The sequence below is a fragment of the Eurosta solidaginis genome, chromosome 1, assembly GCF_040869045.1.
Source record: "Eurosta solidaginis isolate ZX-2024a chromosome 1, ASM4086904v1, whole genome shotgun sequence".
Classification (NCBI taxonomy): Eukaryota; Metazoa; Arthropoda; class Insecta; order Diptera; family Tephritidae; genus Eurosta; species Eurosta solidaginis.
Window position 1 is genome coordinate 342,671,971 of NC_090319.1, and position 12,620 is coordinate 342,684,590.

The 12,620-nt window shown below is 40.5% G+C and overlaps 1 protein-coding gene across 2 annotated transcripts in view; it reads right to left on the minus strand.

The window, feature by feature from the left end:
- Nucleotides 1-5,848: 5,848 nt before the first annotated feature.
- Nucleotides 5,849-12,620, minus strand: part of LOC137237960 (broad-complex core protein isoforms 1/2/3/4/5) — an 85,175-nt gene continuing 78,403 nt past the window's right edge. For both annotated transcript variants that reach the window (XM_067762421.1, XM_067762420.1), the window contains exon 4: nt 5,849-8,102. In XM_067762421.1, coding sequence (XP_067618522.1) covers nt 6,556-8,102 — 1,547 coding nt within the window. In that variant the 3' untranslated portion in view covers nt 5,849-6,555. The remainder of the gene's footprint in view (nt 8,103-12,620) is intronic.

The window sequence follows — 12,620 nt, forward strand, 5'->3', positions numbered from 1 at the left end:
TTGTATTTATTTGATTAAAAAAAATTTAGTCTTAAAAAAAGGACTTGTAAAGTTAATTCTTATGATAATGATATTTCATGTATGTAGTTTTCGGTATAAGTGTTTGTAGATATAAAATTCTTTGGATTTGGCTTGTACCTTATGTACGAGTATTTTGTATGCTTTAGTGTAAGCGTTTTTGATTAAAAAAATGTATAATAGTTTCTAACTACTTCCATTTTCACAGATCCGCGTTTTCGTGTTTGCACTTCCAATCTGCGCCATTATTATAACTGTCTGCATGTCTATTTACTTCAACTCTTTGGAATTCATTTTGTCTGGCATCTACCAAATCATTTGGTTGCACACCGCAATCTAAAGGTTTGGACGTGTCAACATTATCCTCAACTTTCGCTAGGTTGTTATTACTAGCTATTGGAAGCGTATGTATTGTTGGCGAATCAGCGCGCCTCTCTTTTGTAAAGTCAACGACACCTTCAGTATGCTGCTGCTGCTGGTGCTGTTGTGGATGTTGTAAGTCTCCTACATTATCTGTGTGAAAACTTTCTAAGCCACTACATGTGCCAATACCTGCAGCAGCAGCAGCATTCATAAAATTACTACTATGCGTACCTAATGCCGAAAAATTACTTAAATTATTCAAATTACCAGTGGTATTGGCATTATTATTGTGTTGACGCCTAATATTCGTGCTCAAGTTTAATAACGCGTTCATCATTACTTTATTTCTTTGATAATCTTTTCGTAAATGTTGGCGTATTTCGGTATGACAATGTTCATTATTTGTTACAATTATCTCGCCAGTATCGGTGGTGGTGACACGCGCTTTACAATTAAATTTACGTGATAGATTGCATTGCCAATATTTTTTATCCTTACGCACATATTGTATGCCAAAAGTATGGCCATCGTGCACAAGCAGTGGCTTTCCGCGTTGACTCAGCATAAACTCCAATTTACCATGAAACCAATGCTCTCCGGGAGCAACTACAGCACATGTAGAAGATTAGTTGTAGATTAACGTTAGGTTAAAAAAAATCAATTTAATTATATTATTTGTGAGTAGGTACCTATGAATCATGAGGATGAGCTACATGGTATTAATGCTAGATGAAGTATGATGATGTTGACTGGACAAACACTTTGCTAATTGTTCCCATAATTAATATTTTATATTGGTATGTGATGTATATTCATGAAATTTAACGAATTTAATTTTAAAATACAATATTTTCCTCGACATTATTATAGTATTTGGTACCATCACTAACATGCATTGTAATGTGTTCTGAAATATTGAAAATTTTTTCATCAACTATTATCTTACCCACACTATTAACGCATTCAGTCTTTATTGACCGGCCAATTAAACCATTGTCTTACCATTTCCTTTGTATCCTCATATTTTCTCTACAAGCATACTTAATATACTACCAAAACTGTAACATACATATTTGCTGTGAAAAAATAAGCATATTTTCAGGTTGTCACTCAGTTTACAAAAACTGATTAAATTTAACACTATGAACTCATTCAGTCTATGGATCGGCCAGTTCAACCTATTAAAAATTTAATGAAGACACATTTTGCAGCATAACAGGCCATTAGCTCTCAAGAAGGGATCACTGGCAAGAAGGGGAAGGACGAATTAGTTTCTATAACAATGTGGTAATGTGGAACCTACGCCTCCTACAGCAACCTCCATATGGTGCACCCCTGTTGAAACAGCTAGTTTTCTTGGACTTCCTTTGTAATACTCTGATGACAATTTGTGAGTGGTGGCACCTATTGAATGGGGCGAAGCACTTTTGCACTTTGTCAACCTCACCTTCGAGCGGCGAATCCTATTTCACTAACATACGAGGCTGTGGCGGCCCCAAGTTCTTCATGGAACTAGGGGGTGGGGCGGTATGGCCTACCGCCTGTTTATTGTGGTCATATAAATCGTTCCCGAGGTGACCGCGCTAGTATCCTAATGGTACTTGTTACCGGAACGTACCGTATCTGCATCCGGCAAAGGACCATCAACATCGATCACTCCCCCAGGACTTTGGGGAGTGTCTTTATCGTTAACGGGCCCAAATGTTTTAAGCCGACTCCGAGCGGCATCTGCAGGGCAGACGAGTTTTCCATGTCAGAAATTCACTCGGAGAGTTTGCCAAATCACTGCCGAGGACAACCCCGCTAAGAAAAACTTTATTCTAATTAGAAAATACTTGTTTCCAAATTTTTTGTTTCTCTGCCCAGGGTCTTCGGTGTGTTAGGCGGAACACACTACGACCACACCACGGCGGTCGCCTATCAGAATTAATTTAACTGGCGTGGGCTCCCCCCCAAACCACAAAAAATTACCGGATGTTTCTTGGGGTTAGGGCAAAACTACGACCGGATGTGGTAGTTCTTAAAAGGTCTCTGATACAACGCGTCAAGTGGTACCCCACATAACAAACATTTGCTGTCATTGCCAGACTCACAGCGGCAAGGAGTCCGTAAAATGCACAACACGTGCAGCAATCTAAAGATAAGGCTCATACCGTTAACTTAGATTCAACCGCCTCTTGGGAAAATATGGCACGTCCATGAATCGAAAGTTGAGATCCAAGATTATGGGTTAAAAAAAGCAAAACAATACTTAAATTGTATTCCTTGAGTACTGATGCGATCACATTCATCCGCGGTAATTTTACTTACTTCTGATCTTAAGTAGGATTCCTCCTCATCCTGATAGTTTTTGCAGAATCACCGTCAAAGAGGTTGAAGAAGCCATAAAACTTGCCAAACCATCTATGTAAAGCTGTAGGCCCGGACAGGATTGCCATGCCGATGCCTGAAAACCTTGGCAAGGAGGGATACCTGTAGCTTGTTTTGAACCTGTGCTTGTCCTCTTTCGTCATACCTGAATAGCACTGCCACCGCGCTGAGCGAAATCAACACAACAAGAATTAAAACACCTTTTTTTTGTAAGTTTACATATCGAAGCTCCCTTCCACACCCGAAGGAGTTACCATTGTTTCTTCCGCTTGTTGTTGTTGTAGCGATAAGGTTGCTCCCCGAAGGCTTTGGGGAGTGTTTTCGATGTGATGGGTCTTTGCCGGATACAAATCCGGTACGATTCGGTAACACAGCTCCATTAAGGTGCTAGCCCGACCATCTCGGGAACGATTTATATAGCCACATTAAACCTTCAGGCCATCCCTCCCTCCCTTTCTTCCGCTGATCACTGCACGATAATAGCAACCAGTCCAACTTATCTTCCTAGTCTCCATTTTTTTCGCCGGATGCCTGTCAAAACACCGCGCTCAGAACTACCGCGGGATGTCTTCTTATGTCACCCGAACATCATAAACACAATGAGGCGAGAAAACTCCCCATAAGGAAAAGAAACGAAATGTTGAACAAACAGTTTCTGTTGAATACTCAGAAGCCTGCGCATTCTTACAACCATCATCTCCGCAAGCACTACTAAGAAATCTGGTAAAAAAGAATTCAGCCATTTGAGCAAAAAGATCAGAAAATGGCACTACTACTCATCCACAAAGAGTCGAACAAGTCCTATGCCAATAAATGCCCGTTGTTGTTGTTGTTGTAACGATAATATTACTCCCCGAAGGCTTTGGGGAGTGTTTTCGATGTGATGGTTATATATTGAGCTGGCAACCTGAAAAGGTTGTGCTACACAACCCCTTGAATCCGGTATTTTAGTCGCCTCTTATGACAGGCATACCTATCGCGGGTATATTCTAACCCCCTAACCCGCTGGGACCGAACTCCGTTCTCAATGTCAAATACCCGAAACACGTAGTTTAGGAAAGCAGTCATATCAGGGAGTAGCGTCACTCTGATCTGGATACTGTAATAGGTAAAACTACTACTTGTCCAGAATCAACCCCGACATACGCAATGTACATACATACATGTTGTTGTTGTTGTTGTAGCGATAAGGTTGCTCCCCGAAGGCTTTGGGGAGTGTTATCGATGTAATGGTCCTTTGCCGGATACAGATCCGGTACGCTCCGGTACCACAGCACCATTAAGGTGCTAGCCCGACCATCTCGGGAATATTAAACCTTCAGGCCATTCCCTCCCTCCCCAGCCCCAAGTTCCATGAGCCTCGTCTGTTAGTGAAACAGGATTCCCCGCGGATAGGTGAGGTTGACAATTGGGTTTGGAGAAGCTATATATTGCGCTGACAACCTGAAGGGTTGCGCTACACAGCCCCCTGAATCTGGTATTTTAGTCGCCTCTTACGACAGGCATACCTACCGCGGGAATATTCTGACCCCCTAACACGCTGGGGTACATACATGAAATCTACATACATACATATTTACCGCATGTAAAGTATCCCATATCACACCAATGTGGAAGCATGGCCTCTAATACCCATATCTCATTGGTTCAACCTAGTTGAAACTGTATCTAAATTTGCCGACGATATTGATGACAATTTATGAGTGATCGCACCCACGGTTGCCACATCATGTTTTCATTTGGGACCAAAAAAAAAAAGGATTAAATCTCAAAATAGAGGACCATGTTTTTTTTTGTTGGTATGTAAACAATGTAATGTAATTAACAGTAATATTCATATAAAACATAACCCTGTTGTTGAGATACTCAATTCGACAAGCACTGTCTCATAGCCCCATTGACGATTTATTATAGATTAAAGCATATATAAACGTGGCCTTATGCATATATTCCTAAAAATAGGCTTCAAATGTACCTTAGTTAGATGGTATAAAAACCGCAGACGAACTTTTTTGATTGGAGGCACGAGGATCGAAAATATAGGCGAATCGCCTCTAACGGTTCTTAGTGTGAGAGCTAACGAGTAATGCAAAATATAGGTATGGCTTAACATCACAATAGTTCTTGTTGTTGTTGTAGCAGTGTTTAGCCCCATCCAATAGGTGTGACCGATCACAAAAAATGTCATAAATATCCTCTAACGGGAGTCTAAGGAAACTAGCTGTTTCATCAGGGGTGGACCATAATGAGAGGGGTGTTAGAGACGTTGGTTCCACAATACAGTTGAAGAGATGGTTGGTGTCATGAGGGGACACGTTACAAGCAGGACATATGTTTTGTATGTCGGGGCTGATTCTGGATAGGTAAGAGTTTAACCTGTTACAGTATCCAGATCGAAGTTGAGCTAGAGTGACTCGCGTTTCCCTAGGGAGTGTGCGTTCCTCTTCTGCAAGGGTATTGTTCTCTGAGTACAAGATTCACCGGGCAATTCCTGACATAGAGATCCGAAGCATGTTTGTGGAGTTCACTGAGGACCTGCTTGTGTTTTTTGGCTTCATACGGCTGTGTTCTCAGGTGCCGTATTTCCTCATAATGCTATCGGAGATGACTCCTTACGCCCCTGTTGTTGTAGCGATAAGGTTGCTCCCCGAAGGCTTTGGGGAGTGTTATCGATGTGATGGTCCTTTGCCGGATACAGATCCGGTAACAACGCACCATTAAGTTGCTAGCCCGACCAACTCGGGAACGATTTATATGGCCACATTAAATCTTCAGGCTATCCCTCCCCCCCATGAGGAGCTTGGGGTCGCCAGAGCCTCGTCTGTTAGTGAAACAGGATTCGCCGCTGATATGTGAGGTTGACAATTGGGTTTGGAGAAGCTGTATACTGCGCTGGCAACAGGAAGGGTTGCGCTACACAGCGCCTCTTACGACAGGCGTACCTACCGCGGGTATATTCTGAACCCCTAACCCGCTAAGCTTTGATATGTGGAAGTTAAACAAAAGTGAGGATAGGACACCACCCTGTGGCACGCCTTGTTTAATTCTTCTTGGTTTTGATGTTTCTAAATTGAACCGATGCCTGCCTACCACCCAGATAATTTGCGGTCCACCTTTTAAGACTTGGTGGAAGGGTAGACCCTTCCAGGTCTTGCAGTAACGTGCCATGGTTGACCGTATCAAAAGCTTTTGATAGGTCTAGCGCAACGAGTACTGTTCTATGGTGGGGGTTTTGATTTAAACCGCAATTTATCTGGGTGCTATTGGCAGTTGGTTGTGCTCACAATAGTCCTGAAATTCCTTGGACTCAATAATTTGTTTTGGGCTATGTGAGAGAAATGTATACGTATATCGGCGTATGTCACGATATGTAAAGAAAAATAACAAACTCGTAGCTCCTTGCTAAAAACGGCCAAAACTGACTAAGAGAGACCATCGGAACAAAAAGGCTTGGAAATGACCATATTTAGTCCACTTGGACCAACGTGACAACCTTGATCGCAGCTACTGGATACAACATCTGGATTAGACTTACCAATTTTATGCCACATTGTACGATAGTTCCTCATCAGCTTCCACATTTACCTTTAAAATATTTCAGCATAAACAGAACTGGTAATATAATTTGTTTTACTTAGAATCTAGCACAATTTTATTCTCTCCCTTGCATTTAAAGTAGTTAAAAAACATAATTTAAAATGGCTCTCTACAAACATTACACAGCACCAACTTAATTAAGTTTTTCATTTTTTTGTTTTTGGTTGCAATCGAAAAATGCACTGCTAAGGAACTATCGAGATTTATTTACATATCCTCAATTTTAAAATGATGTTCCTCATTCGTTGATATCGTTATGGAATCAATAACATGAGCTTGATTTTGATGTCTATCGCTGGTGCGACCACCATCCGTTGTTGAGTGTGTGGATATGGCAGGTGTATTTGAATTCATATCAGAAGGTGAGAGTGTCGTTGCGCCATGATGACTCAGGATATGATGTTGTTGTTGTTGTTGGTGCTCCGTCAAACTTGTGGAATGCGCACAATGAGATTGCGTTTCCGATGGTACACCACCACATGCCACTGTCGTTGATTCATCGCTAAGACTTCTTTGTGCTGCGGATTTAAGTGCGCCATTGCTGGAGGCGCCTGTCGCCGCAGCCGAAGCTGTTGTGGTTTGTGTAGTTATAGGTGAACTAAGCGAATTTGCGTTACAACTGCCGTGCTGCGACTGATTACTATGATTCGTTGGACTTTCCAGATGTAAAGATGATGATGATGGCGGCTGAAGTGGTGGTGAGTGTATTAATGGCGTTATTTCCAAATGTGGTTGATGTTGTTGGTGATGGTGATGTGGCGACTGCTCGTGCGTATGCGCATGTTGTGACAAGTGATGCGATATGTGCTGTTGCTGGGAGTGATGATGATGATGATGGTGATGCATCGCATTAGCGGACGTAGCATTTTGTAATAAATTGTGTATAACACTATTCGAGTGTAAGCCCTGCGAAGAACCACTACTCGGTACAGAGCTACTTCCCGCGCCTCCACCACCCAACGTATGGTGGGGATGATGAAAGCTGCTACCATCGCCGCCACTAGAATGATGCGACATAAATGGACTAGTTGTCGTCGATTGAGCTGAGTGTGTATGCGCATGCGCGTGCGCTGAGTTGCCGCCACCTAGCAAACTTGCTGACATTTGTGATGATTGCGGCGGCGGTGGCGGCGTTGAGCTATCTAATTGTTGTTGCTGTAGCTGGAGTTGTTGTTGTTGTTGCTGATGATGTAATTGCAGTTGTTGTCCTGGTGAATTGTTATGATGTTGTTGTTGAAACATTGACCCCCCACCGCTCATAGTACCACCACTAGCAGATGTATGATGATGCAATCGTATTCCTGAATTAGCAATCCCACTTCCCACAGCACCATTACTACCACCCGGCAATAGCACATTAGACATATTTATTGAATTTAAATTCATTGTGGGTGAGATAGAGGTCGGCGCTGACGCGGATGTTTGTTGTATAGTATTATCAATGGGAAATCCAACACCTCCGCCTCCGCCGCCAGCACTACCACAGCCAAGACTACTGCCAACGCCACCATTGCCTGATCCACCTCCAGGTCCACCATTGCTTCGCATATGTGGCGGATGATTGTGCACACCTGTTGCAGATATGACACGTCCTTGATGGGTTATACAACGTGCACGGCACATGCTAATACGATAGGATTTACATAGCCAATAAGTTTTCATGCCTTGCTGTGTGGCCACAGTATTATTGCGATTGAATACACAATTGCCGTGTAAGAGTGACGTTGATGATAGCATCACCACACTGCTGCTATCTACGGTGGTCATTGTCGTCGGGATTATATATCCATTTTTGTATATTTTGAGATCACATACGGCATATCGGCGGCGTAACATTAAAAGGATCAGGGATAAAGTAAACACGTTATATGTTAATAGCGTTCGTGCAGTCGGGCATACATATTTATCATATTGTATGCAGAGCTGGGCAATAATCATTAATTTTAGAGTTCACTTACAAAATAACAAGTAGTTGGTAAATTGATCAAAGCAGTCCCACCCTTCAAGTACTAAGCAAAGAAGTTGTTGACATTTGTAACTTCTCAAAAATCTGAGTCTACTTAGAGGATAGGTAGAAGAAATGTTCAAGCTGGCAAGAATCACGGAAAGTGAAGGCTGCAGGGACGAGTACAGGAATCTTCTGAAGGCCTACAAGCACGAAATCCACAGGGCGAAGATAGCTTCATGGAAACATGCATACATCGAGTGCCCCAGCAAAACAGCGTGGTTCGGGAAAGTCCCAGCTGGGGAAATTACAGACCAGGGACTAATAAAAAAATAGAACGGGGAATGGTCACGTAGTAGTGAATAATCCATAGAAGCGCTTCTCTACGCATATTTCTTATCGGTAGATGATGTAGGGGAGCTAGTAGACAACACTTTCACTTCAATTACGTGCCGGGCTTTTTGACTGATAACAAGATCGAATAGTTTAAATCGTCGGCCCAGATGGTATATTCCCTGCCATACTAGAAATCTCGAGTAGAGCGCTCGTGGAGTGTCTTAAAACAATATACGATGGGTGAATAATACTGAATCATGTATCCAACTCTTGGAGAACTGGTCGTTTCGTTTTCCTCCCGAAGTTTGGGAAGATCAGTCACATGTATCCCAAAGACTACAAACTGATTAGCTTAACATCATTTCTGCTCAAGAATATTTGAGAGGCTGATAGACGTGTATATAAAGTCCAACATGGATGAAAACTGTTGCGTACATCAAAGGCAATTCGGCAGACACGTGTGATAATGTACAACAATATCTCTAAACAGGCGATCATGGAGGATCGTAGGTACATTGAAGTGCATCCCAGATAGATCGGCTGCATCCTTCACTGCAGGAAGATTACTTCGCAGTGGGGGCTAAACGCATCCACAAAATCGGTGGACAGCGGCACGCCGCAGGGCAGGGCATTGTCCCCTCTACCGTGGACACTGATCATCAACCAACTGACAAGGCGATTGGATGTGGGACCCATCAAACTTACGACGTACGCAGACGACGTTGCAGTTGTCATAAGTGGAAAGTGCTTTCCAACAACCAGCTCTTTTGATAGATCTGGCACTTCGGGATTTATGTGTACATACATACATACCTGGGCATCTAGTGTCGTGTTGAGTCTGTTTGCTAGGAGGTACAAGGTCACGAAACGTTCTGGGCTCAAGCTGTGAGGTGTGACCCTGCAAGAGCAACGGTATACCAAATATCTAGGAATCATTCTAGGCAGTAAGTCGTCGTGGAAGCTCAACGTGGAGGAGAGAGTGAGAAGGCCTCGGCGGCACTTTATGCATGTAAAAAAATTATATGGTGTACGCGGAGTCTATCGCCCTCTCCCTCTCTCTCACTGGATATTTACAGGCATTTTATACCATGAAATCCTTGTTTGGTGGACGGCCGCGCAAAACAGAACGTATCTTGTTTCATAATCAAATATCTCGACAACGGTTATGGCGTGGGAAGTGCTCACATGCCTTTTATAAGCTTTGAGAGAAAGTCAAACTAAGTATTCGAAAAAGAACTATTTTAGTATAAATTTTCCCACCACCTTTCGAAGGAATGGAAAAAAGGCACGTAGTTTTTTTGAATTAAAAGGAAACTTTATTAGATACTGTGATGAATATTAGCATCACTAAGCGGCTACTAAATAAATACACAACAACAATAAAGCAGCCACTCTTATGTAGAAGACGACGAAGAAATATCTCACATACACAAATATGTAGTCATCAGCCGAAGTAGTTACTCACGCATACATACGCATACGGCTATGGGAGAGGCGTGGACTACAGAAATACATGTAAATAGCTGGTAACTAACCAAGCATGAGATACGACGCGAAATTACTAGACCTTAGGAGAAATGGGTGAACGAGGAAATCGAGAGTATAAAACCAGCGCAAGATGAGTAATAACGAATCAGTGTTGATTACGGCACGCTATTGCGTGTGGAGTATAATTGTTATGTACTACTCCAAAAGTAATCTAAATAAATTCCAGTTTGAAATACTGAATATTGGAGTGATTTATTCAACAGTTTAGGGATTCGAAAGTTAGCAAAAGGTTTCAAAGGGTTTTAAGCGGTATTTCCCAATTCGTTACAATAAATTTTCAATTCCCTTCAAGAGATTGAGAGAAAATACTCTTATTAAAAAAGTAGGTAGTTTATTGCAATCACAAAAAAAAACTCCAAGTAATTCGGAAACGAAGAAATAAAGTTTCAAGTATTTCGGCACAATTAGACAAAGCGGTTTCCTCATTGTGTAGTCTTTAATGTTCTATTTCTTTCAACATCAAAAAGGGTTCGAATTATGTACTTCCAAATATAGGATTTGACAAACTATATAGCTTTTCCAATTACCGTTCAATTATATCTTTTATAATGTAATTGCATTCAACCAGCTCTGCTTACATGGTATTCAAGTTTATTGCCTGCCAATTTCACACAGAGGCTTAATGAAATAATTAGTCAAGTTTTCTACATTAAAGCACTAATTGAACTCAATCTTCCATACCAAATACAAATTCTTAATTGTCTCATTATTGCTTTATTGAATGTCTAATCGAGTGAAGATCCAGCGTAGCTTGTTGCTTCGAATTTTATTGTCAATGTAACAAATGACAATCAAAAATTAATTATTTTCAATAATTTACGAAAAATAGAAAAACACGAAAAAATTCAAAATTTAATTTTCGCTGCATTTGCTGCAAATGATAATATGGCTTTTTTTTTTTTTGATTGTATTTATAGTTAAGAAGGAAACGGCTTATTTTTTGTAAAATGGAAATATTTTTTTGGGGCTGCTGACAAATGTTCGCTTAATGAAGCAAAAGGCGCTGTATGAAAAGGGAAAATTAATTATTTCATTAAATAGAATTGTAATTCGATTAAGTTTCTGTGTGAAAACGGTATACATATGTCTGTATTTATGAACGAATTTGTAAAAAGTGTAACTGGGGAGAAATGTGCTCTTTTTTTGTATAAATTAGATATGTTTGTGCTTTGAGTATTCGTGAATTAATTACAATTACAGTAGTGACAGCCAACAAATCAAGAGTACAAAATTAAAAATTTCTATATACAAGAAAATAATTCAACAAGTTAATAAATATTAGAATCAGAATTAGCTTTTGGTATCTAAAAGCCTTAATAATTTCCTTAAAGTATTTATGTACAGTTATGAGCATCCAAACAGTAGACGCAGTATTTACATTTATTGTATTTCCAAATTATGCCAAGTCATTTTATATTCCAAATCTAAAAATAAAATTTACACAGGGCTTCTGTAAGCATGGAATACGGTTGGCTATAGTTACGTTCCAATGACGCGTGCACCAGATACGGATAGAGATTTAACATGCAAATGCAACAACAACGTTGTGATCCTGATATTTATCTGGTTCAATTTATGAGCCGTATAGCAGTTCTGTTCGTTTCGTTTTCTGTAGTAGATTTTTGGACAGCTAATCACTTTTGAGTTGGTAGCACTCATGGCTCAACTATATGGTTTACTCATCTCTACAGCAACAACATATCTTTGTTCAGATTGTCAAAATCAGCCAGTTGGTGTTAGACGAATGGAATGGAATGAAAACACAAAACTTAGCAGCTTTTGTGTGTAGTAAGAAAATGTTGTCAATGTGTTGATTTCATTTTGAGTTTGCCATCTCCTACTGACAATCCCTACTCCGGTGAAATGAAAAAATCAAAATCAGCTGATGAGATGAGCCATGGTAGGACTGAAATAAGTATGTGTACATATGTGTATAAATAAAATATTTCCCCATATTAAAAAGCAAAAACACGGAAAGAGTAAACAACTTCAAGGAAATGTAAGGAAAATAAATAGTTTGTTTACGTGTGAAACTATTTAGGTGTTAATAATTCTATCAGTATCTTAAATATTTGTGTACGTTTCTTTTTCTTATTTTCAAAAAAATAGATGTTTCATATTAGTGCTACCAGCTCTCATAAAGTTGATCCAGATCGTTCCAATGAGATTTGATCGTAAGCCAGAGCTCGTTAACTCAATGGAACGGTCCTTATTAGTATGGGCTTTAGCTGCATCTGATTATGCAAATACACTACTTTGATCGGAGCCAAACAAATGAACAAGCGCAGTCACATATCTAAGGAGAAAAAAGTTTAAGGCCCAGTTTTTCAGTAGTTGGTTAAGCTAAGCTTAAACTAAATTTACTTAAACTCTAGACAAATTTAAACTCCAGTTCATCTACTGAGCAGTTCAGTACAGTAGGCACAGTTTAAGGCCGCCTTTG